Below are 23,099 nucleotides of genomic sequence, written 5' to 3'. Positions count from 1 at the left end.
TGTCCTGTCAATTTAAATAACTATCTTAGAACATTTGATGAATTTTTTGAATCTTTCTTTAAATGATTTTCTAACTTATCTACCGAAAAGTCAGCCAAAGTAATAACCTTTAGGATTTTCTCTAAGAAAGTCTTCCTGTTTTTTCCCATCCACCCTTTATCGGTTAAGGCAATAGCTGTATTAGATTCGCCTTCATCTTCATTATTCTTGTTCCATTTCACTAGAGTAGACAATATGAGATCTTGTACGAACGAACTGCGATCAAACCGGCTGTCTTCACCCCTTGAACTCAGTGATATTTCATCCAAAAGTCCAGAAAGCAGAAAATTAGATGGTGGAGGTGGTATAGGTGTTGCATTTGCATTTGCAGTCTGAGACGTAGATGGGGTCGGATTTAATATTAGTGTGGATGAAAGAGAAGTACCAATGCCTCCATTACTCCCCCCTGTAGAAGAACTTTCCCTTAAAGCATTTTGATTTTGAATTTGACGTCTTGGTAAACGCTCTAACTGCTGACGTGCAGCATTCACCTGCTGACGTTCAAGTTGCAGTTGCATTTGCAGCTGCTGCAACTGTGTTGGAGTACTGGAACTAGTGTTACTTGCTGAGCGTCGTACTCCTGACAACTGGGACAGAAGTTCAGCTATAGGATCTACTGTTTCGCGAGACGATGGAGATAAAGATGTCAATCCTGCAGAGCTGAAAACACTAAAAGTGCGTGTGACTTTCTTTTACAAAGTCTTGGTTGTAACTTACATAAAATTAAACTTTTTTTCTGTTTTCTATATTCTAATTTAAAAAAGCAATAAATTGAAATACCTGAAATGCATATTAGAGCGACGTGGCCTGGAACACTGCCCTCCTCTTCCACTACTCAGATGGTGTGGAATACGTCTCATATTATGAGCACTGTGAGTTCTACCAACTGGTTCATCTAAGAAAGAGATAAGATCTCTTGGTCCAGTACGATGCTCTAACATAAGATGTCCAGCAAAATCATCTGTCATCAGATTTGGCTCTCCTCCTGGCATAGCAGCACAAACAGGACAAACCTGCAATTAAACATATAGCACGCATTTCTTATTTACATAATTCTAATAGTAAATATTTACATACCACTTCAAACGAAGTATCGGCATGGTCAGTAGTGACATGCTCTTGCAAAGAAGTATCAGTAAATCCCATTCGAGAACAATATGGACAAGTATATGATTGAGGTTGATCTATATTAGTAAGAGCCTCACCACCATAATATAATTCTGTAAAAATCCAAATTTACAATTGTTAAATAACTTAGTTTATGTATTACCATAATCAGTACGGGTTAAGATGCACTGCATTGGATGGTCTACATTGTGCCTTGTATTGGTGGCACCAGCTTCATAACAAGCAGCACACAAATCGTAATCATAGCAAATAAGACATTTATATCTTCGCCCTCGAAAATTCCCCTTTAAGCATGAATCGCAGCTCACACCTTGAAATTGATGAGAAATTAGGACTCAAATTTTGACTAATAATATTTTTGTTTTAGCTAAAAGTCTATTATATTTTAAAACTATAAAAGACTTATGTCACTTATTTATGACATTTTCCAAACGATATTTTAACAGTATTCATTCTATTTCCAACACATACCTTCATGACGACTCATATCAAACGTTTTTAAATGTTTGCAGTACTTTATAAGAAAACTACAACATAATTAGTTGTAATCGAAGTTCTTAATTAATGTATAAATAAATGTACATTTGGGATTAACAGATTTTGCTTGTACTCGCGACTTTTTTTGGATATTGTAGATTATTTTAGGATCTTTATTAAAAAATGATCTAATGCTAAAGTAAAAACCATAAAATGGAATGATTACTACAGCAGAAAGTAGAAGTCATTACCGTTGATGTCTACATAACAGCACAAGTAAAATACAACATTATTTTTAGACATTTTGAATTCAGATTTTAATTATTAAACAAAATTAAACAGTATTGCTAATTTATACATGAAATATTACCGTGTTCTGACCATGAAGAAACGATGGAAGAGGAAGAACTATCCTCAGAGGAATCTGAGGAGTCAGACATTGAAACACACGTTCCTTTAAACTATATTTCGTTTTTAGAATAAGACGATGTAAATTAAATTTGTTAAACAAATTTTATTTACAACATCTCCATGTCAACAAAACGGTCACTAGTTTATACATTTACTAAAAGTAAAGAAACAATTGCCTTCTAATGTTTATTATAAATAAAGTTTTGTAAATTATTAATAAGTATTACTTTATGTGCGGCCCGCCAAAAAATTTTAACATTTAAAAAGGTTGCTCACCCTTGCTTTAGATGATCCGTTTACCCTTAGGGAAGTCATGGGAAAGATCAGTTTTAGGAGGGGACAGTGTCAGGCATAGGCAACCCACCATACGTGAATAAGCGTCAAGAGATCGATAGTGTGCGATATAGTAGTAGACGAGTGATTAATTAATACATTAATAGTAATAGAATAAAGATTAATTAATTAAATAAAATTTAGTAATAGTGCTAAAGGTGTTCTTTATTAGAGAACTGAACTCTATAATTTTGTATCATAATCTATGTGAAGTCTCATTTGTGAAAATTTGCCTTTAGGCTCTGATTTATCTACATACAAAGGAATTAAAAGTTCTATACCATTTTTCGAAAATTTNTACCTTCATGACGACTCATATCAAACGTTTTTAAATGTTTGCAGTACTTTATAAGAAAACTACAACATAATTAGTTGTAATCGAAGTTCTTAATTAATGTATAAATAAATGTACATTTGGGATTAACAGATTTTGCTTGTACTCGCGACTTTTTTTGGATATTGTAGATTATTTTAGGATCTTTATTAAAAAATGATCTAATGCTAAAGTAAAAACCATAAAATGGAATGATTACTACAGCAGAAAGTAGAAGTCATTACCGTTGATGTCTACATAACAGCACAAGTAAAATACAACATTATTTTTAGACATTTTGAATTCAGATTTTAATTATTAAACAAAATTAAACAGTATTGCTAATTTATACATGAAATATTACCGTGTTCTGACCATGAAGAAACGATGGAAGAGGAAGAACTATCCTCAGAGGAATCTGAGGAGTCAGACATTGAAACACACGTTCCTTTAAACTATATTTCGTTTTTAGAATAAGACGATGTAAATTAAATTTGTTAAACAAATTTTATTTACAACATCTCCATGTCAACAAAACGGTCACTAGTTTATACATTTACTAAAAGTAAAGAAACAATTGCCTACACAGATTTAAAAATTGCGCGCGTTTTATAAAAAAAAAATTAAACTAATCCATTTTATGACATTAATAAGTAAGTATTCACCTTTTTTCATTTTAATACGATATACAGATTCGATTTGATTGCTATTATAATACATAACTTTGTAATTTTGGTTGAATTCTTACGACTGTAGATCAAAAAATCTTATAAAGATATATAATTCACAAGAGATCACGGGAAAATTGTTTGCATAATATCATACACTAGTATGCAATTTTCAAAGAGAGTTATCACCTTTTGAAAAATATGATGTGATATGGTGTTAGTAAATTAACAACTTACTTTACAAACTTAAAAATAAATAATGCATGCTGATTTTTCAAAGCTACTGTAAAATTATGCATTTTCGCTCGTACGACAAAAACAGAAAAAATGGCCACAAAGAAATGAACAATTTTTATATTCAGCGAACTTTACCTACATACAAGTCGGAAGGCATGAGGATAATGCTAAAAGTATATAAATAATTTAAAAAACGAAAAAAATATAATGTTGATTTATTCAAAGTTATACATTACAATTAAACAAAAGTAAATTCAGCAATTAACGGGACAAAGGGTGAAAATTACAACATGAATTTCATTAATAGATAGATATACATATTATATGTAGGTACATACCATTTATTGAAATGAATAATTACCATTTAGTAAATGCTAAGAAAAAAAACTGCTTAAATTTTACAAATAAATAACAGCAGCAACGTTTTCAAAAGTAACGATGCATCAAACGGCTATCACTATGCTTCCAATAACAAAAAATTAATTTCCATCTCTAAATATATACAAATAATTTTTATTTTGTCCTGTCAATTTAAATAACTATCTTAGAACATTTGATGAATTTTTTGAATCTTTCTTTAAATGATTTTCTAACTTATCTACCGAAAAGTCAGCCAAAGTAATAACCTTTAGGATTTTCTCTAAGAAAGTCTTCCTGTTTTTTCCCATCCACCCTTTATCGGTTAAGGCAATAGCTGTATTAGATTCGCCTTCATCTTCATTATTCTTGTTCCATTTCACTAGAGTAGACAATATGAGATCTTGTACGAACGAACTGCGATCAAACCGGCTGTCTTCACCCCTTGAACTCAGTGATATTTCATCCAAAAGTCCAGAAAGCAGAAAATTAGATGGTGGAGGTGGTATAGGTGTTGCATTTGCATTTGCAGTCTGAGACGTAGATGGGGTCGGATTTAATATTAGTGTGGATGAAAGAGAAGTACCAATGCCTCCATTACTCCCCCCTGTAGAAGAACTTTCCCTTAAAGCATTTTGATTTTGAATTTGACGTCTTGGTAAACGCTCTAACTGCTGACGTGCAGCATTCACCTGCTGACGTTCAAGTTGCAGTTGCATTTGCAGCTGCTGCAACTGTGTTGGAGTACTGGAACTAGTGTTACTTGCTGAGCGTCGTACTCCTGACAACTGGGACAGAAGTTCAGCTATAGGATCTACTGTTTCGCGAGACGATGGAGATAAAGATGTCAATCCTGCAGAGCTGAAAACACTAAAAGTGCGTGTGACTTTCTTTTACAAAGTCTTGGTTGTAACTTACATAAAATTAAACTTTTTTTCTGTTTTCTATATTCTAATTTAAAAAAGCAATAAATTGAAATACCTGAAATGCATATTAGAGCGACGTGGCCTGGAACACTGCCCTCCTCTTCCACTACTCAGATGGTGTGGAATACGTCTCATATTATGAGCACTGTGAGTTCTACCAACTGGTTCATCTAAGAAAGAGATAAGATCTCTTGGTCCAGTACGATGCTCTAACATAAGATGTCCAGCAAAATCATCTGTCATCAGATTTGGCTCTCCTCCTGGCATAGCAGCACAAACAGGACAAACCTGCAATTAAACATATAGCACGCATTTCTTATTTACATAATTCTAATAGTAAATATTTACATACCACTTCAAACGAAGTATCGGCATGGTCAGTAGTGACATGCTCTTGCAAAGAAGTATCAGTAAATCCCATTCGAGAACAATATGGACAAGTATATGATTGAGGTTGATCTATATTAGTAAGAGCCTCACCACCATAATATAATTCTGTAAAAATCCAAATTTACAATTGTTAAATAACTTAGTTTATGTATTACCATAATCAGTACGGGTTAAGATGCACTGCATTGGATGGTCTACATTGTGCCTTGTATTGGTGGCACCAGCTTCATAACAAGCAGCACACAAATCGTAATCATAGCAAATAAGACATTTATATCTTCGCCCTCGAAAATTCCCCTTTAAGCATGAATCGCAGCTCACACCTTGAAATTGATGAGAAATTAGGACTCAAATTTTGACTAATAATATTTTTGTTTTAGCTAAAAGTCTATTATATTTTAAAACTATAAAAGACTTATGTCACTTATTTATGACATTTTCCAAACGATATTTTAACAGTATTCATTCTATTTCCAACACATACCTTCATGACGACTCATATCAAACGTTTTTAAATGTTTGCAGTACTTTATAAGAAAACTACAACATAATTAGTTGTAATCGAAGTTCTTAATTAATGTATAAATAAATGTACATTTGGGATTAACAGATTTTGCTTGTACTCGCGACTTNAAAGATAGCAAATTCTTCTTTTAAGACTATTAAGAAATTCAAATAAATTATTCGTTAGAGTTCAAATAACATCTGAAAATGGAAAATCACATCGTACTTGAAGTAGGAACTAGTATCAATATTAAACGAACTGATGGTATGTTAAATATTTTTAGTTGATGATTTTCGTTACTACTTGCACATCAAAAACAGTCCATTTATCTCAATGTATTTCTTATTGTTTTAATTCAATGTATTATAATTCACAGACCTTCTTCATTTTATTTCAATAGCATGCCTAATATGTTCTAAAGTTGCAGCTGATTCACCATTCTTATTTTCTTCTAATGATTTATATGTATATATTTATTTAACACTATCACAAACGAACCGTTTGAAACCGATATTTCTCATGATTAACATTTAAGTTCGCTAAATTTTAATTTGCTTCAATTAAATGTATATAAATGTATTTGCTGTATAATATATATACATATTAAATACGTACATACACACATACATTTATGGCATACAATAAATGTATCATTTGCAAAAAAAATACAAGTAGGGGAGCACATATTTTAAGAAAATAATGTTAAAGAATACAGAACTCAAATAAATCAAGGACAGTGATGAGTGATGTCAGACCTATTTGAAAAGCTATTATTCAATTTCTTTTACTAGGAGACATACTTTCAGTATAATACTTAACTACTTTCCGATTTGTGATAATAAATAACAGTATTTTGGTAACTTTATCTCAAATCTGAATGATTACTTACTATAGCAACCTTTCTTATATGAAGACATGCACCTCTAACAAACGATAGGTAGTTATGTACCTATCTAAGTCTATTATAAATAAATACAATAATTTGCATTTCATTAACGATAAATGAATAATTTTGTATTTTCGCTTAACTTTTTAATAAAACCATACGAAAAACACTAATGTGAATAGAAAAATTATCAATCTATCATTACTGCTGCATCATTCTTTCTTATGTTTATGAATTCGTATATATATTTGTTATTTGCGTATATGCATTTCATCTGAGGATATCACCAATGTCTGCTCCTCTTTTTTTCACAGTGACGTAACTTGGTGTAGGTTTTTGGGCTTATTGATACCTTATATAGTTTGTGTACTGAACAAGGTCAAACCACCTACAGATTCTTCAAAATATTCTCTAAGATTACGCTTATATTATTTAATTGACGAATAATTACACATGTATCCATAATGTCATTGTTTATTTGCTTTTACATTGGTGTTGATTTTTCTACCTTTCTTGTGTTTTTAATTTTCACAACGTGTTATAATGTATATTTTGATTATCATCTTTATGTGCATGATTATCATAATAAGTAAGTCAGATATTTTGTTGTAAGCAATCCAACTTTTCTATTAAAAAAAATTTATTTTAAAATTCAGTAACATCATAATGAGACAAAACTTTATATTCTATAAATATATAAAAGAAGTTGTAAAATTTAATTTTAGGTCGTATACATTCTGCGTTCGTGGCCGGTATTAATTATCAACTAAATAGCGCAACTGTAGAATGGTTTGAACAAGGAGAAACTAAAGGAAAAGAAATTGACTTTAACATTATAGAATCTCTTAATCCAAACGTTTCCATAACCAAACCTGAGACTATAATCATCGAGGATACACCAGTGAAAACAAATGAAGTATTGAAAAACACCGGACTTTCATTTGCACACTGACAAGTGCAATGATTTGATAAATCAGTTAAAAGAGTGTCATGAAAATGTAAGATTTTTGTTTATAATAATTTGCATGTAACTAAAAGTTGTAACGATTACAGAATATATTCCGTAAATTTTTTGGATATTGTAATAGTGAAGATAAATTAGTAATTGCTTGCTTGAAAGAAGAAAGATTACAAAGAAGAAATGCAAATTATAAGAAGTCTTTAGAGAGAAAAGCTAGGTTATGGACAACTTTTTCTGAAGAATCCCAAAAAGAACATAAAACTACTTGAAGTAATTAAAAATGGATTTTGTTGACATCATGGATTCTATTAATGTAACAAGTGATGAATATTTAAGTGTAGCAGATAGATATTATACTGTAAAATATTGTACAGATTATAGTACAGAAGAAAATAATTTAGACCATTGCATTAGTTTTCACACAAATCGAATATGCTTAATATCTTTGGCAGAAAAACATCCGATAATAAAAGACAGGAAGCAAATACTGAAAATTGATAGTGTAGTAGGTAATATAGATCGATTAGAGAACAAATCATCAGGAAAGGCAAAGCATGGAGCACAAAAGTTAAATCCCAATTCCATTCTTTGTTATATACATTGCAGTGATGGGTCATCATATCCAGTTTACAGTTGCATTAAAGGGAAACTTTTAGAAATAAATAAAAATATATTCAAAAACCCTCAGCTAATTATAGAAAAGCCAAGATCCCAGGGTTATATTGCTCTAATATTGCCTTATTTAGATTCATTCACTCAAATTAAAGACTCTATGATGTCAAATGAAAGTTACTGTAAATAATATATGTTCAAATGTGTCCATTTTAATATATTTGGTAAATTAAATATTCACATTTTTATTTAAATTCTTCCTAAGTATCCCTACAATTTCAAATAGTTCATATAATATACTCTATACTCTTAATTACCAATATTGGTAAATTTGATCACTAAAGAGGCAAAACAGCCAATTTAATATCTATAGTATATGTCCATTATATCAGTAATTAATTATAGTGGAAATGACGAAAATTATCGATATTAATATGAAAAGCATAAAAGCAGTTATTATGTATATTATACAAATGAAACTTCTTGTTATTGTAATACAATGATGAAATTAAATTAATTTTCACGTTGCTATAGAGATGTATACCAACAAATTATGTTGCACTGTTATAAAAAAATATTACAAAGAATCAATAACGAGATGATACTAACATTTGCAAAGTGTTACCTTAAATTATNAGAAACTAAAGGAAAAGAAATTGACTTTAACATTATAGAATCTCTTAATCCAAACGTTTCCATAACCAAACCTGAGACTATAATCATCGAGGATACACCAGTGAAAACAAATGAAGTATTGAAAAACACCGGACTTCAACTTCAAAGGGTAATTTTTATCGAAATACTCCATTAAATGAATATAAATATATAATCTCATTCCTTATCGATTTTGCCTTTTATACATGCTGCTAAGGATTCTTCGGGATCGTCAGGAGAAGAGATTAGTTCTACAGTAGGACAGTCATCGCAAATTATACGAAAATTTGATGAAAGCGATGACGATTTTAATAGTAATCAGGTCCTAAACATTAAAGATACATTTAGTATGATACGAAACCTAATTGAAAACTTAAATAAAATCATGCATTGTAGGAATTACGCTTACTTTACTATTAATTAATTTAGTTGTTGACTGTGTGTTGATTAAAAACTATTATTATTCATTACAGAATCCCACACGACAGTCGGTGCAACAAACTTTGCTTGCTTCTACCAGAACTAATGGATCAATAAGAACAAAACAAAATAGATTCACCAACTTTTTAAATTCTGGCCATATTTTAGAACCTGAAAAAAATGAAAAAGAAAAGATTTCTAGTATCCCTCATTCGAAATCAACTGCATCTGTCCCACAGGTTCGTTAGATTGTGATCAGAATGAATAAAATTATCAAGGTATTTTAAAATTAAATGTTTTAGAATTCACGTCGAACCAACGTAGTAAAAGAAGTAGAAAAATTAAAAAAGAATCGAGAAGAACGAAGACAACGTCAGGCTGAAGAGAAGGCTGAAAAAGAAGCGTTTTTACAAATGGCTCCCGGAAATCCGCATTGGGAACTTTTAAACATGATCCAGTATGCATTACAAAAAAATTGAAAAAGAAAATAAAAATAAATAATTTTCTTCCAGAGAATATCGTCGTAGTTTGGACATAAAACCACTCACTGAAAACGACGTGGTTGAAGATCATTTAATTACTGTTTGTGTAAGAAAACGTCCCTTAAACAAAAGAGAATCGACTAAAAAAGAGGTAGACGTTATAACGATTCCTTCGAAAAATCAGCTAATTGTACACGAGCCTAAAAATAAAGTGGATCTGACTAAATATTTAGAAAATCAGCTATTTCGATTCGACTACGCTTTCGACGAAACATGTACCAATGAAGTGGTTTACAAGTCAGTGAATAATAAGTGATACCTTTATTAATAAAAACTACTGAGATTAATTTTATTTCAGATACACTGCCCAACCGCTGGTGAAGACAGTTTTTGAAGGAGGTTTTGCCACTTGCTTTGCTTACGGTCAAACAGGTTCTGGCAAAACGCACACCATGGGCGGCGATTTTGTTGGGAAAAATCAGGACTGTCAGAGAGGCATTTACGCGATGGCAGCTAGTGATGTTTTTCGATTTGCCAACTCCCCAAAATACAGGCACCTTAATCTAGTTGTATCTGCCAGTTTTTTTGAAATTTATTCTGGTAAAGTATTTGACTTGCTTGCTAATAAAGCTAAGCTAAGAATACTAGAAGATGGAAAACAACAAGTGCAAGTCGTTGGACTCACAGAGAAAGTGGTAGTCTCTTCTGATGAAGTTTTGAAACTTATTCAGAAAGGAAACCAAGCTAGAACTTCTGGCCAAACTTCAGCAAACACAAATTCCTCCAGATCACATGCTATTTTCCAAATAATTCTACGTCCGAACAACGCGCTACACAAAGTTCATGGCAAATTCTCCCTTATTGATTTAGCAGGCAACGAAAGGGGCGCAGATACCTCTTCTGCTGACCGACAAACAAGTAAGGATAATTTATATAAATTGAAAAAATAAAATAAAAACATGAATACATATTAATTTTATTATTTATAGGAATGGAAGGAGCAGAAATAAATAAATCACTGTTAGCCTTGAAGGAATGTATCCGAGCATTAGGGCGCAAAGGGTCCCACTTGCCTTTTAGGGTCAGTAAATTGACCCAAGTTTTAAGAGACTCATTCGTAGGACCTAATTCCAGAACTTGCATGATAGCTATGATTTCACCCGGCGTTTCGTCATGCGAACATTCATTAAATACGTTGCGGTATGCTGACCGTGTTAAAGAACTCGGAGCTGGTGACCTTGCAACAGCTCAGGAAGAAGATGGTGCTGATAACGTAAAAAGCAGTGACGGAGACCTTCTACAATTACGATCGTTAAATGTACGGTTAACTGAATTACAATACAGATTGATTTTATAATACAATGTTTCAGGAAAACGATATGACGCCCGAAATGTTAAAGTTTCACGAAGTAATATCAGAACTGCAAATAGCTGAGGACAATATGTTAGACAACCATAAGCAAACGATTGATCAATTGTACACTGCAGCAGATAAGGCTGAGAAGATATTAAAAATGACTGACGAAGTAGATTATGATACGGAAGGTAAATTTAAACATTATTACCAAGAAGACTAGAGATAGTAGAGAAACTAGGGCTGGACGATTATTGAATTTAACAATCGATTGTCGATTGTAAGGAAATTATTGATTATTGCAATTAATCCCAATACGAAATTATCGAAATAATTGATTCTTCATATTCATTTTTAAAAACTGAGAATATTCAATTAACCAATTGCTTTTAATAACTGAAAATAATAGGTTACCTAACCGATTATTAATGGATACCTGCCTACTACCATTCATATGACTGTGAATGAAGATGATTTTGCGCATCCGGTTTGACGCGTAGAAAAAGAAATTATTGTTTACGTTTTGTTAATGTGCACTTGCTTAACGCGCAGCACTATTGTGTTTTCTGTCCTTTATTACCTTTTTTTAGTCGAGGCCAATTTCATATTCGCCTTGGGTGAAGATATTGCTCCTATTTATAGTCTTTTTGATTATTATTGTAACTATTAGACTTCTATTATTTTTAGCCTATTGCAAATCGTGGAATAATATTTTGGATAGTTTGGAAGCCAGCATAAAACAAGCTAAGAATGTGATAAAGGATTATGAACTGAAATTAGCAGTAGAAGAACAGTTATCTCGTAAAACCAAACAGAAGTAATCTCATCCGATAATTTTTTGTTAATTTTAAATGTACAGCGTGTGTTTCGTAATACCTGTTAAAGGAAAAAAGCAAACGAACTTAACATGATTACAGTATTAACTAAATTAAAATGAAAAAATAAACACTACCAACATGCTTATGCTCAAGTTAATCAGTTTTAAGTTGCTCTTGCTTTTGAACACTACTCGCCTGGTATAGATAGCCGTGTAAATTTTTTTATATTAAACTAGAGTGATTTATTCCTTATTATTTTAAGTGATTGTTATTTACCATTTTTGATTAAGCAAAATAAACATTTTTAAATTAAGCTTTAAATACCCTCAGACCAGAGTTATTCCTATAATTGACTTTACTATCCAGTTAACATTTATTTTTACAGTTGTTATAAAATTTATAGAAATAAATCGTTGTGAATTACACATTATCATAACTTCGAATTTTATTAAAGTCTGCAATCAATTTATCTTTGTTTTTCTTTGATCCATCTGTATGTTACACCGAATACGTGTCATTGCCTGAATATATTCGGCAAAATTTTGCCTAATTCATGAAATAAACAATGTGTTAAATAAAATGGTGTTTTAATATATGCACTAGGCAATAAAGTTTGAGAATACGAAAAACAAGCAATCATGCAAACATCTGCTGAGTTTCGCATTAGTTGTTTGTAAAGACTCAATAGACTGATGAAGGTTATAAAAGATAGAATTGTATTATTGCATCTCAAGGAATTTTGTTAAGGTCCACATTTCTGTAAACAAAAAAAAAAGCGAGACTGATAACACATTTAGCTTTAATGTACGCGTATCTATGGAGCCTTTATCACAATTTTGACTTGGTAATCTATGGACGTGGTTTTGACCATGTTTTGACATTGGGTTTTGAGTTATCTATGGTTTTGAAGAAATTCTTTTTGTAATTTGCAATATCATCAGATATCAGACGAAGGTAATCAAATCTAAGGAAAGTAATAAATCAAGAAAATTAACTATAAATTAAACTGAATGTTTGCTTAGACATTCAAACATTACCAAGGAATATAAATCTACCGAAATTCTGTTTATAATGTAACAGCGTGCTTACAGATTCGAGAATTAGAGTTAGTTTATGATTAGAACGCGCCTTCTTGTCTGAATTTAAACACTTCAGTGCACTAAAGTAATAACGGGATGTGATTTTGTGTTGACAACTTTTTGGAATATAATGAAAGGAACACAACTCAGGGTAAGAAAGAAATTTAAGAATTTCAGGGCTTAAATGTTAAGCAATCGTTACTACTACATAAGTCTAGTTGTGACATACTTACTTATTTACAATTAGTTTATTAAAATTTCGTTTGTTGTGAGCAGCAAATACTCATTAAAGACAAATTTCAAAAGTTATCAATAAAACACATTTTATATAAAAACCAAATAACCTGATCTAGCCTGACCCAACTGATTTCCGACCTTAACTAATTGTAAAACTGAATAAAGAGCATTATGTTTTTGAGAAACAAAATGATTTATTTACTCCTTATAACTGGGTGCATACAAGCTTTTGTTATTTTTGTGTGGAATTATTTATTTTAAGTTAATCAGTATTCGTCCTTCTGCAGTTATAACCAACAGCACTTCAAAGAGAGATATACAATTGTCCATAAAGACTACAGAACAAACAGAATAGCTCAAAACCCCAACGCCAAAACAAGACACTGTAATTGTCCGAAGCACTTTTCAGTAACAAAGTTACCTTCTTCAGGGACTGAAGACAGTTCACTTATTCCAAAATCTACTTAGGCCTTTTATCAACAGGATATGGGGAACCAGGGTAAGTGATAACATGAAAGAAAGTTAGATTAAATGATCATAAATAAGTGATCATAAGTATTGGTTAAAAAAAGTTTTAAGGAAAGATACGTACATTTTTAAAATAATAATTTTGAGAAGATTTATCTAAGTAAATTACAAACTTTTAACATTTGTGAATGGAAGGAATAACTGATAATCATTTTAATGCATACACTATATATTTTTTTTCTTCTCAAGAGGTAGCTACAATTTTGAAATTCAAATTTCAGTTACATTAAAATTCTAGCAAGTCATAATTTTNAACTACAGCCTTCTTTCTTCAGTATGTCTATCAGGGGCGCAGATTGAATATTTAAAAGCAGAAATAGGCGCAATAATTTAGTTTAACCTGATTTATTTAATGTTATGTTATATAATGAGCAAGTAATAGGCATACAATCCAATACAATACAATACAATAAAATTTATCAAATTCGAGATTATCGTACCATCACGCTAAATTAAATGAGTGCGCTGTAGTCTACAAAAAGATAGAAACGTTATAGTGTCAGTCGAAATTTGTAAGCAACTAATTGTTTATATTTTAATATCCTATTTAAATTTATTTGGTACATAAGCAGTCTAAGAAAATAATTATGATTTCTTATTACTAAACACTGCTGATATAAATTAATGTTATATTTGTATCTTTTTAATTTGCATCGTATTTTTAAAAAAATCTGCCTTTCAAATAGCATGTCAATGAAAAGAATTGATGTTTTAGTTATAAAACCTTTGTAAAAATGGCATGCATCTTTCGTTAGCACAATAATGAAGAAACTAGCTGTGATTTTGAATTATCAAATTAAAATGAAAATTTCCCACTCTTATGCCAACGAAAGGCGCTTGTCAATTTTTTTCACAACGGTTTTATAAGTAAAACTTCGTTACGTTCCTGTATAAGACGAATATTACATTCTGTTTTTTTAGGCTAAATTAATTATATCTGAATACTCTGTCATAATATTTCATTTTATAGGAGCATAAAAGCTCGGGGTGACATGTTTATGAAACATTAGTTTCTCCTTCACTCTGCAAAGTAGCAGTACCTACACTTCTGAGGAAGGCCTGAAGGTGCCTGTTTTTCATTGGGATGGAGACAATGTGTTATTAAAGGAAGGATTTATGACATGAATTGGTAAGTAACAATTAAAAATAGTCCATGAGGTCCTACAAACCTCAATTTCATAGACATTTGTAACTTACTTTCAATAGAAAGATTTTAAACATCGTTTTAGAAATGTCAAAAACATAACAGCTGGATTAATGTACAACTGTCGTTTCCGACGGTGTGAATGTTAGCTTAATACAAGTGATGGAGTATTTATTCTAGTTTACATAACAGCACAAGTAAAATACAACATTATTTTTAGACATTTTGAATTCAGATTTTAATTATTAAACAAAATTAAACAGTATTGCTAATTTATACATGAAATATTACCGTGTTCTGACCATGAAGAAACGATGGAAGAGGAAGAACTATCCTCAGAGGAATCTGAGGAGTCAGACATTGAAACACACGTTCCTTTAAACTATATTTCGTTTTTAGAATAAGACGATGTAAATTAAATTTGTTAAACAAATTTTATTTACAACATCTCCATGTCAACAAAACGGTCACTAGTTTATACATTTACTAAAAGTAAAGAAACAATTGCCTACACAGATTTAAAAATTGCGCGCGTTTTATAAAAAAAAAATTAAACTAATCCATTTTATGACATTAATAAGTAAGTATTCACCTTTTTTCATTTTAATACGATATACAGATTCGATTTGATTGCTATTATAATACATAACTTTGTAATTTTGGTTGAATTCTTACGACTGTAGCGATTGTAACCACTTTCATTGATTATTTGGTAGCGTTCAAGATTGAATGATATAAATAGATGATTATGATTGAATATTTATTAAAAAAGTAATGTCACTTTTAAAATTTGATAAAATTAATTTTTAAATATCCTTACTGGGAAAGAAAACTTATTTGGAGGTGGCTGTGTAAAATGCATACAGATTTATCACCTCATTTGCACACTGACAAGTGCAATGATTTGATAAATCAGTTAAAAGAGTGTCATGAAAATGTAAGATTTTTGTTTATAATAATTTGCATGTAACTAAAAGTTGTAACGATTACAGAATATATTCCGTAAATTTTTTGGATATTGTAATAGTGAAGATAAATTAGTAATTGCTTGCTTGAAAGAAGAAAGATTACAAAGAAGAAATGCAAATTATAAGAAGTCTTTAGAGAGAAAAGCTAGGTTATGGACAACTTTTTCTGAAGAATCCCAAAAAGAACATAAAACTACTTGAAGTAATTAAAAATGGATTTNCAAAGTACACATTATGTCATTTTTTGGTACAAAATAACTACAAATTGTAGTTAATTAGTTACCTAATAACTTTATAAAAGCTTAAAATTCTGAATAATTAACATACATCAAGGTTATTATTAATTCGGACATGGGAGAATTAAACCACAGAAACTGTTTGTTAATATTACTATATCTAATTACTGGAAAAACTTTAATTGCGTGCAATTTTTTTAAAAATAACAATAAGGTAGCTCTAAAATGTTATACTGCAATTAGCTGGTTTCTTAATTTCATTCGTTTAATGTTTATAAATTCAATTTGTCCGTTTGGTCGAATTTTATTATATCCAAAGATGTATATATATCTTTAAGAGTTGTGATCAGGCGATAGAACTCTCACGAAGCAAAAACGCAGATAAATTGAATTCTGTAAAACGGGGATAAAACTAAGCACGCGATTGGTTACAGCGTCGCAGACATCGAATTTAACCCATCTGATTGGCGTTTGTCTACGTCATCAGTGCTTCATGTGGTAGCAATCGCAATTTCGCGACACGCCGGAATCGCGTTTGGTTCATTATAAGTTCATAAAGTTTCGAGATAGAAGGACGTGTTTTCGCGTCTCATAAATTCAACTTATCGAGTTAATTTTTTCGCAAAATTAGTCTTAATTTGTTCTACGTCTGCAAGGTTAGATTGATTGATTCATATTCTATTATTATTTTTCGCATTTGCCCGCAGCATAAATTAAATTGACAAAATTGTTAAAGGTTATGACTTGAAACAGACACAAGGTGGCTACGTCGCCAATTTAAAGTTTTGTAATTTTATTCGTTTTTGACGGTAGTTTTTCATTAGGTGTTTTTGCTTTGTTTCATGTTTCATTTATTTAATACGAGAGTTTAATTATTTTTCTGTACATTTCCCGCATATATTTTGACTTTCATTCTTCGTTACGTTCCTGTATAAGACGAATATTACATTCTGTTTTTTTTTTTTGNTTATTTATGGTTTGTTATTAAATTTATAAAGTATCTAAAACAATTATATTACACTAATAACTACATAATTAACCAGTAACGGTCAGTAATCTAATTTAAATTGATTATATCTGAATACTTTTTCATAAGATTTCCTTTTACAGGAACATTGGAAGAACTTCGGATACCATTAAATTATGAAATTATGGAACATTGGTTGTATTAGTCCTCATTTGCCCCAGAAAGTAGCTGTAGTCATGGTCCTAAAGAAAGTACGAAAATACCTTTTTTCCATTGGGAATGAAAACAGTGTGCTGAGAAAATGGATTTATGACAATGAACTGGTATGTAACAGTATTAATTAAAGATGGTGAATGGGCCGTTGTTTGTTGGGTTATTTTCCCGACGTTTCATCTACAACTGTGGTGGACATTTTCAAGGGCGATGTCGAAGTCTTCTCTGATGCGAAACGGTGACAAGTGCGCTGGGTGGACCAAGCGCGGTCGTATTTATATCGTTCTGGAGGGTGCCTCTTCTTTTTTATTGAAATTGTTCTTGTGTTTATATATTTCAATGGCTTCTCTGTTCAGGCGGGAATGGTAATGGTTGTTCTTGGCCGTCCTCGAACAGTATTACGTGTTGATCTTCTGAGAGGGCATGTTTTACTACTGGCAATTTTTGTGTGTCTTAGGCGGCATTGGCTTTTGTGTTCTTTTATCCTGGTCTTTATAATCCTTTTCGTAGTTTCATTGTAAACCTGAGCTACAAAAAGGAGTATATCGTTATGCTAGTTCGAAACAATTTAATTTGAAAGTGGTAGATTTCAATGAATTTGAAAGGAACATGTTTGCATTAATAGTGGAATTGTATCCTGGTCTTTATACTTCTTTTCCTAGTTACAATGTAAATCTGAACTACAGAAAGGAGTATAAAGACCAGGTTAAAGGAACACGAAAGTCAATGCCGCCTAGGACACACAGAAAAATCACCAGTAGCAGAACATGCCCTCTTAGATGAACACGTAATACAGGTCGAGGACGTTTAAGTTTTGGCAAAGAACAACCATTATCATTCCTGTCTGTATAGAGAAGCCATTAAAATTTATAAACACAATAACAATTTAAATAAAAAAGAAGAGGGCACCCTCCAGAACGATATAAATACGAGCGCACTTGTCACCGTTTTGCATCAGAGAAGACTTCGACATCGCCCTTGAAAATGTCCACCACCGAGAAAACAATCCAACAGACCACGGTCCATCAGCCGGGACAACAACTCATCTATTATTCGACACCGGTCGTGAAAGCCTACAATCAACAGTAAATGATAGCTTCAAATAACTTCAATTTGTTAGACATTTGTAACTTGCTTCAATAGACAACTTTTAAGCAACGTTTCAGAAATGGCAGAAGTAGAATTAATGTGGAACGGATCTTTCCATGAGTGTGCATGTTACTGATTTATACTAATTTAACTTGATTTAAAAATGGTAATGAATTACTTTTTCTTGTCTGTTTTTATATAGATTGTCCCACAAATGAGAATGAATTGCAGTTAATTTTGATGCTACTGAAACAACCGACGCTTTTAACGTCTTCACCGTGCAACATTATGCAGTTTATTTTAGCTGTAACAATGGGAGGCAATTGGAAATTAATTTGGAAACAACAAATTGTCTGCAGTGATATCCTTCCTAGATTTGGCTTGCTCATCACACTGGTAGACTTTAGAATGTCACTTTCTACAATTAATTAAGGTGGGTATACATGACTTCATTAATATTAATTGCTCTTTATTAATCTGTTATGACATTTCATGTAACAATTACTGTTAACAGTATAAATTGAGGTTGTCGTGCAACTATATTTCTTTTGACAGTTTCTGTATTCTACAGAGTAAATTGGTATTTATCGTTCATCTATGGAATTTCTTTTTAACCTTTTTTTATTGTCTGCATCATAATTTAACGTCAGGTTGTTTGACATTTATCTATGTTGTGATTTATGGTTGTAATGTAAAATGGCGTAAAGGTAACGCCTTGTTAATTTGTAATCAACTATTTTACTTGTTTTTTTTGGTGCGTCTTTATTTGTATTAAATGTGTTTCATAATTATATAAGTGTAATTAATATGTCTTTTTGTCCGTTTCTGCAGGTTATACTACAAATGAGAGAGAATTAATGTTCAGTTTTGTCATACTGAAATAGCCAATGTGTACATGGGTGTGGTCTTTGGTGGTTTATATTCTTGATTTGCTGTTTCGTCTTCCCTTTGTAACATTGTGCAGTTAATTTTCAACCCATGAGTGAGAGCAACTGGATATTTGAATTCCACTGAAATAACAAATTGTCTGCAGATTTGATTTGCTCAGCACACTGGCAGACTTTAGAACGCCACCTTCTACAATTAATTAAGGTGAGAATATATGACTTCATTAATATTAATTGCTATTTATTAATCTGTTGACATTTCATTTAACAATTATTGTTAACAGTATAAATTGAGGTTGTCATGCAACCATATTTCTTTTGACAGTTTCAGTTTAAAAGGGATAATTAATTTTAATTACCTTTTCTTGCCTGTTTCTGTATAGATTGTCCCACAAATGACGAGGGATTGTAGTTAATTTTGATGCTACTGAAGCAACCGATGCTTTTGATGTCTTCACCTTGCAACATTATGCAGTTAACTTTAGCCATAACAACGGGAGGCAGTTGGAAATTAATTAATTTGGAAGCGACTGGAACAACAAATTGTTTGCAATGATCCCTCCTAGATTTGGCTTGTTCATCACACTGGTAGACTTTAGAACGCCACTTTCTACAATTAATTAAAGTGAGAATACATGACTTCATTAATATTAATTGCTCTTTATTAATCTGTTATGAAATTTCTGTTAACAATTACCTATTGTAAACAGTATAAATTGAGGTTATTGTGCTTCACATCTCTTGACAGTTTTTATTTCCCACGGAGTAAATTGACATTTATCTTGATCCATATATGTAGTTTATCTATCTATGGAGTTTATTTATCTATGTAGTTTAAATTTCTATGGGGTTTATCTATGTATGGATTTTGTATTTAACCTTTTTTTATTGCCTGAATCGTAAATTGACGTCGTGTTATTTTACATTTATCTATGTCGTGATCTATGGTTGTGATGTAAAATGGCGTTGAAGTAACGCTTGTTATTTTATAATTCAACTAATTTTACTTGCTTTTTGATGCGTTTTTATTTATGTTTCTTAATTAGTGTAATTAATATATGTTTTTATCCGTTTCTGTAGGTTATACAACAAATGAGAGAGAATTAATGTTCAGTTTTGTCATACTGAAATAGCCAATGTGTACGTGGGTGTGGTCTTTCGTGGTTTATATTCTTGATTTGCTGTTTCGTCTTCACCTTGTAACATCATGCAGTTAATTTTCAACCCATGAGTGAGAGCAACTGGATATTTATTTGAATTCCACTGAAATAACAATTTCTCTGCTACGGTGTTCCTCCTGGAGTTAGTTTGCTTTTCACACCTGTAAACTAACTTTGGAACGTTACGTTCTACATTTAATTAAGGTGAGAATACTTGATATAATTAATTTTAATCGCTTTTTATTAATCTGTTTGCCACCGTATCTGTTTCAGATCGACGTTGGAGAAGACAAAGATGACCCCGTAGTTGAAATAGTTCTTTATCTTGCATGCTCTATCTAGTAGAATTCATTAAGTTGATTTTATTCAAATTAATTTTTTATTTTGCATGCTTATTTTTGTTCATTTTNTACTACATACAAAAAAAATAAAAGAATCTGCAATCAACAATGACTTCAAACAAAAGGAACAAAAATAAGCATGCAAAATAAAAATTAAATCAAATTAACTACAAAAAAAACATGCAAAATTAAAAATGAATTTGAATAAAATCAACTTAATGAATTCTACTAGATAGAGCATGCAAGATAAAGAACTATTTCAACTACGGGGTCATCTTTGTCTTCTCCAACGTCGATCTGAAACAGATACGGTGGCAAACAGATTAATAAAAAGCGATTAAAATTAATTATATCAAGTATTCTCACCTTAATTAAATGTAGAACGTAACGTTCCAAAGTTAGTTTACAGGTGTGAAAAGCAAACTAACTCCAGGAGGAACACCGTAGCAGAGAAATTGTTATTTCAGTGGAATTCAAATAAATATCCAGTTGCTCTCACTCATGGGTTGAAAATTAACTGCATGATGTTACAAGGTGAAGACGAAACAGCAAATCAAGAATATAAACCACGAAAGACCACACCCACGTACACATTGGCTATTTCAGTATGACAAAACTGAACATTAATTCTCTCTCATTTGTTGTATAACCTACAGAAACGGATAAAAACATATATTAATTACACTAATTAAGAAACATAAATAAAAACGCATCAAAAAGCAAGTAAAATTAGTTGAATTATAAAATAACAAGCGTTACTTCAACGCCATTTTACATCACAACCATAGATCACGACATAGATAAATGTAAAATAACACGACGTCAATTTACGATTCAGGCAATAAAAAAAGGTTAAATACAAAATCCATACATAGATAAACCCCATAGAAATTTAAACTACATAGATAAATAAACTCCATAGATAGATAAACTACATATATGGATCAAGATAAATGTCAATTTACTCCGTGGGAAATAAAAACTGTCAAGAGATGTGAAGCACAATAACCTCAATTTATACTGTTTACAATAGGTAATTGTTAACAGAAATTTCATAACAGATTAATAAAGAGCAATTAATATTAATGAAGTCATGTATTCTCACTTTAATTAATTGTAGAAAGTGGCGTTCTAAAGTCTACCAGTGTGATGAACAAGCCAAATCTAGGAGGGATCATTGCAAACAATTTGTTGTTCCAGTCGCTTCCAAATTAATTAATTTCCAACTGCCTCCCGTTGTTATGGCTAAAGTTAACTGCATAATGTTGCAAGGTGAAGACATCAAAAGCATCGGTTGCTTCAGTAGCATCAAAATTAACTACAATCCCTCGTCATTTGTGGGACAATCTATACAGAAACAGGCAAGAAAAGGTAATTAAAATTAATTATCCCTTTTAAACTGAAACTGTCAAAAGAAATATGGTTGCATGACAACCTCAATTTATACTGTTAACAATAATTGTTAAATGAAATGTCAACAGATTAATAAATAGCAATTAATATTAATGAAGTCATATATTCTCACCTTAATTAATTGTAGAAGGTGGCGTTCTAAAGTCTGCCAGTGTGCTGAGCAAATCAAATCTGCAGACAATTTGTTATTTCAGTGGAATTCAAATATCCAGTTGCTCTCACTCATGGGTTGAAAATTAACTGCACAATGTTACAAAGGGAAGACGAAACAGCAAATCAAGAATATAAACCACCAAAGACCACACCCATGTACACATTGGCTATTTCAGTATGACAAAACTGAACATTAATTCTCTCTCATTTGTAGTATAACCTGCAGAAACGGACAAAAAGACATATTAATTACACTTATATAATTATGAAACACATTTAATACAAATAAAGACGCACCAAAAAAAACAAGTAAAATAGTTGATTACAAATTAACAAGGCGTTACCTTTACGCCATTTTACATTACAACCATAAATCACAACATAGATAAATGTCAAACAACCTGACGTTAAATTATGATGCAGACAATAAAAAAAGGTTAAAAAGAAATTCCATAGATGAACGATAAATACCAATTTACTCTGTAGAATACAGAAACTGTCAAAAGAAATATAGTTGCACGACAACCTCAATTTATACTGTTAACAGTAATTGTTACATGAAATGTCATAACAGATTAATAAAGAGCAATTAATATTAATGAAGTCATGTATACCCACCTTAATTAATTGTAGAAAGTGACATTCTAAAGTCTACCAGTGTGATGAGCAAGCCAAATCTAGGAAGGATATCACTGCAGACAATTTGTTGTTTC

At 31.3% G+C, this 23,099-nt stretch overlaps 4 protein-coding genes and 3 long non-coding RNA genes across 15 annotated transcripts; 4 read left to right on the top strand and 3 right to left on the bottom strand.

Moving 5' to 3' along the window:
- On the bottom strand, positions 1 to 2,922 carry LOC112904698 (E3 ubiquitin-protein ligase KCMF1-like). Of its 4 annotated transcripts, none has more exons than XM_025975425.1 (5): positions 2,690 to 2,922; positions 1,310 to 1,477; positions 1,117 to 1,259; positions 820 to 1,052; positions 1 to 708 (listed from the first exon to the last, which is right to left on the bottom strand). In XM_025975425.1, exons 1-5 carry the CDS (start codon positions 2,703 to 2,705, stop codon positions 21 to 23), a joined length of 1,248 nt encoding a protein of 415 aa, XP_025831210.1. In that variant the 5' UTR covers positions 2,706 to 2,922; the 3' UTR covers positions 1 to 20. The 4 variants fall into 4 exon arrangements, with proteins under 4 accessions (XP_025831210.1, XP_025831207.1, XP_025831208.1 ...); XM_025975422.1 differs by lacking the exon at positions 2,690 to 2,922 and adding an exon at positions 2,015 to 2,099; XM_025975423.1 differs by lacking the exon at positions 2,690 to 2,922 and adding an exon at positions 2,015 to 2,099 and having other exon boundaries at positions 1 to 699.
- An 869-nt stretch (positions 2,923 to 3,791) lies between these two features.
- LOC108742306 (E3 ubiquitin-protein ligase KCMF1) lies at positions 3,792 to 5,903 on the bottom strand. 2 transcript variants are annotated; one of them, XM_018477475.2, is made up of 5 exons: positions 5,764 to 5,903; positions 5,435 to 5,602; positions 5,242 to 5,384; positions 4,945 to 5,177; positions 3,792 to 4,833 (listed from the first exon to the last, which is right to left on the bottom strand). In XM_018477475.2, the coding sequence occupies exons 1-5, from the start codon at positions 5,777 to 5,779 to the stop codon at positions 4,146 to 4,148; spliced, it is 1,248 nt and encodes a 415-aa protein (XP_018332977.1). In that variant the 5' UTR covers positions 5,780 to 5,903; the 3' UTR covers positions 3,792 to 4,145. The 2 variants fall into 2 exon arrangements, with proteins under 2 accessions (XP_018332977.1, XP_018332978.1); XM_018477476.2 differs by having other exon boundaries at positions 3,792 to 4,824.
- A 42-nt stretch (positions 5,904 to 5,945) lies between these two features.
- LOC108742316 (kinesin-like protein Klp10A) lies at positions 5,946 to 12,396 on the top strand. Of its 3 annotated transcripts, none has more exons than XM_025975426.1 (10): positions 5,946 to 6,048; positions 7,396 to 7,482; positions 8,891 to 9,027; positions 9,371 to 9,556; positions 9,620 to 9,774; positions 9,830 to 10,096; positions 10,158 to 10,717; positions 10,789 to 11,117; positions 11,170 to 11,344; positions 11,841 to 12,396. In XM_025975426.1, exons 1-10 carry the CDS (start codon positions 5,991 to 5,993, stop codon positions 11,972 to 11,974), a joined length of 2,088 nt encoding a protein of 695 aa, XP_025831211.1. In that variant the 5' UTR covers positions 5,946 to 5,990; the 3' UTR covers positions 11,975 to 12,396. The 3 variants fall into 3 exon arrangements, with proteins under 3 accessions (XP_025831211.1, XP_025831212.1, XP_025831213.1); XM_025975427.1 differs by having other exon boundaries at positions 7,396 to 7,569; positions 8,978 to 9,027; XM_025975428.1 differs by lacking the exon at positions 5,946 to 6,048 and adding an exon at positions 7,138 to 7,259.
- Positions 7,823 to 8,479, top strand: LOC108742317 (protein Simiate). Its single transcript, XM_025975429.1, has one exon. The coding sequence runs from the start codon at positions 7,912 to 7,914 to the stop codon at positions 8,431 to 8,433; it is 522 nt and encodes a 173-aa protein (XP_025831214.1). The 5' UTR covers positions 7,823 to 7,911; the 3' UTR covers positions 8,434 to 8,479.
- Positions 12,397 to 12,864: 468 nt separating the features above from the next.
- LOC108742318 lies at positions 12,865 to 15,064 on the top strand. The gene is made up of 3 exons (XR_001938658.1): positions 12,865 to 13,201; positions 13,575 to 13,786; positions 14,786 to 15,064. It is a non-coding gene; the product is annotated as an uncharacterized LOC108742318 (long non-coding RNA).
- Positions 15,065 to 17,174: 2,110 nt separating this feature from the next.
- LOC112904699 lies at positions 17,175 to 20,786 on the top strand. 2 transcript variants are annotated; one of them, XR_003231286.1, is made up of 6 exons: positions 17,175 to 17,453; positions 18,635 to 18,865; positions 19,264 to 19,524; positions 19,703 to 19,944; positions 20,400 to 20,683; positions 20,753 to 20,786. It is a non-coding gene; the product is annotated as an uncharacterized LOC112904699 (long non-coding RNA). The 2 variants fall into 2 exon arrangements; XR_003231285.1 differs by lacking the exon at positions 20,753 to 20,786 and having other exon boundaries at positions 17,176 to 17,453; positions 20,400 to 20,746.
- A 297-nt stretch (positions 20,787 to 21,083) lies between these two features.
- Positions 21,084 to 23,093, bottom strand: LOC108742307. 2 transcript variants are annotated; one of them, XR_001938656.1, is made up of 5 exons: positions 23,005 to 23,093; positions 22,346 to 22,606; positions 21,926 to 22,167; positions 21,187 to 21,470; positions 21,084 to 21,117 (listed from the first exon to the last, which is right to left on the bottom strand). It is a non-coding gene; the product is annotated as an uncharacterized LOC108742307 (long non-coding RNA). The 2 variants fall into 2 exon arrangements; XR_001938655.1 differs by lacking the exon at positions 21,084 to 21,117 and having other exon boundaries at positions 21,124 to 21,470.
- Between the last annotated feature and the right edge of the window lie 6 nt (positions 23,094 to 23,099).

Source organism: Agrilus planipennis, unplaced genomic scaffold (assembly GCF_000699045.2).
Source record: "Agrilus planipennis isolate EAB-ADULT unplaced genomic scaffold, Apla_2.0 scaffold280, whole genome shotgun sequence".
In the NCBI taxonomy this organism is placed as follows: domain Eukaryota; kingdom Metazoa; phylum Arthropoda; class Insecta; order Coleoptera; family Buprestidae; genus Agrilus; species Agrilus planipennis.
This window is presented reverse-complemented; position numbering and strand designations above follow the sequence as displayed.

What these genes read in the sequence shown, in the direction of transcription:
- LOC112904698 (XM_025975422.1), bottom strand. Translation starts at nt 2,084, where the DNA reads ATGTCTGACTCCTCAGATTCCTCTGAGGATAGTTCTTCCTCTTCCATC. An exon ending in CTTAACCCGTACTGATTATG is followed by an intron (nt 1,260 to 1,309) that starts GTAATACATAAA and finishes GGATTTTTACAG; the next exon opens with AATTATATTATGGTGGTGAG. An exon ending in CGCTCTAATATGCATTTCAG is followed by an intron (nt 709 to 819) that starts GTATTTCAATTT and finishes ACGCACTTTTAG; the next exon opens with TGTTTTCAGCTCTGCAGGAT.
- LOC108742306 (XM_018477475.2), bottom strand. An exon ending in CTTAACCCGTACTGATTATG is followed by an intron (nt 5,385 to 5,434) that starts GTAATACATAAA and finishes GGATTTTTACAG; the next exon opens with AATTATATTATGGTGGTGAG. An exon ending in CGCTCTAATATGCATTTCAG is followed by an intron (nt 4,834 to 4,944) that starts GTATTTCAATTT and finishes ACGCACTTTTAG; the next exon opens with TGTTTTCAGCTCTGCAGGAT.
- LOC108742316 (XM_025975426.1), top strand. Translation starts at nt 5,991, where the DNA reads ATGGAAAATCACATCGTACTTGAAGTAGGAACTAGTATCAATATTAAA. An exon ending in ACCAATGAAGTGGTTTACAA is followed by an intron (nt 10,097 to 10,157) that starts GTCAGTGAATAA and finishes ATTTTATTTCAG; the next exon opens with ATACACTGCCCAACCGCTGG. An exon ending in TTCTGCTGACCGACAAACAA is followed by an intron (nt 10,718 to 10,788) that starts GTAAGGATAATT and finishes TATTATTTATAG; the next exon opens with GAATGGAAGGAGCAGAAATA.
- LOC108742317 (XM_025975429.1), top strand. Translation starts at nt 7,912, where the DNA reads ATGGATTTTGTTGACATCATGGATTCTATTAATGTAACAAGTGATGAA.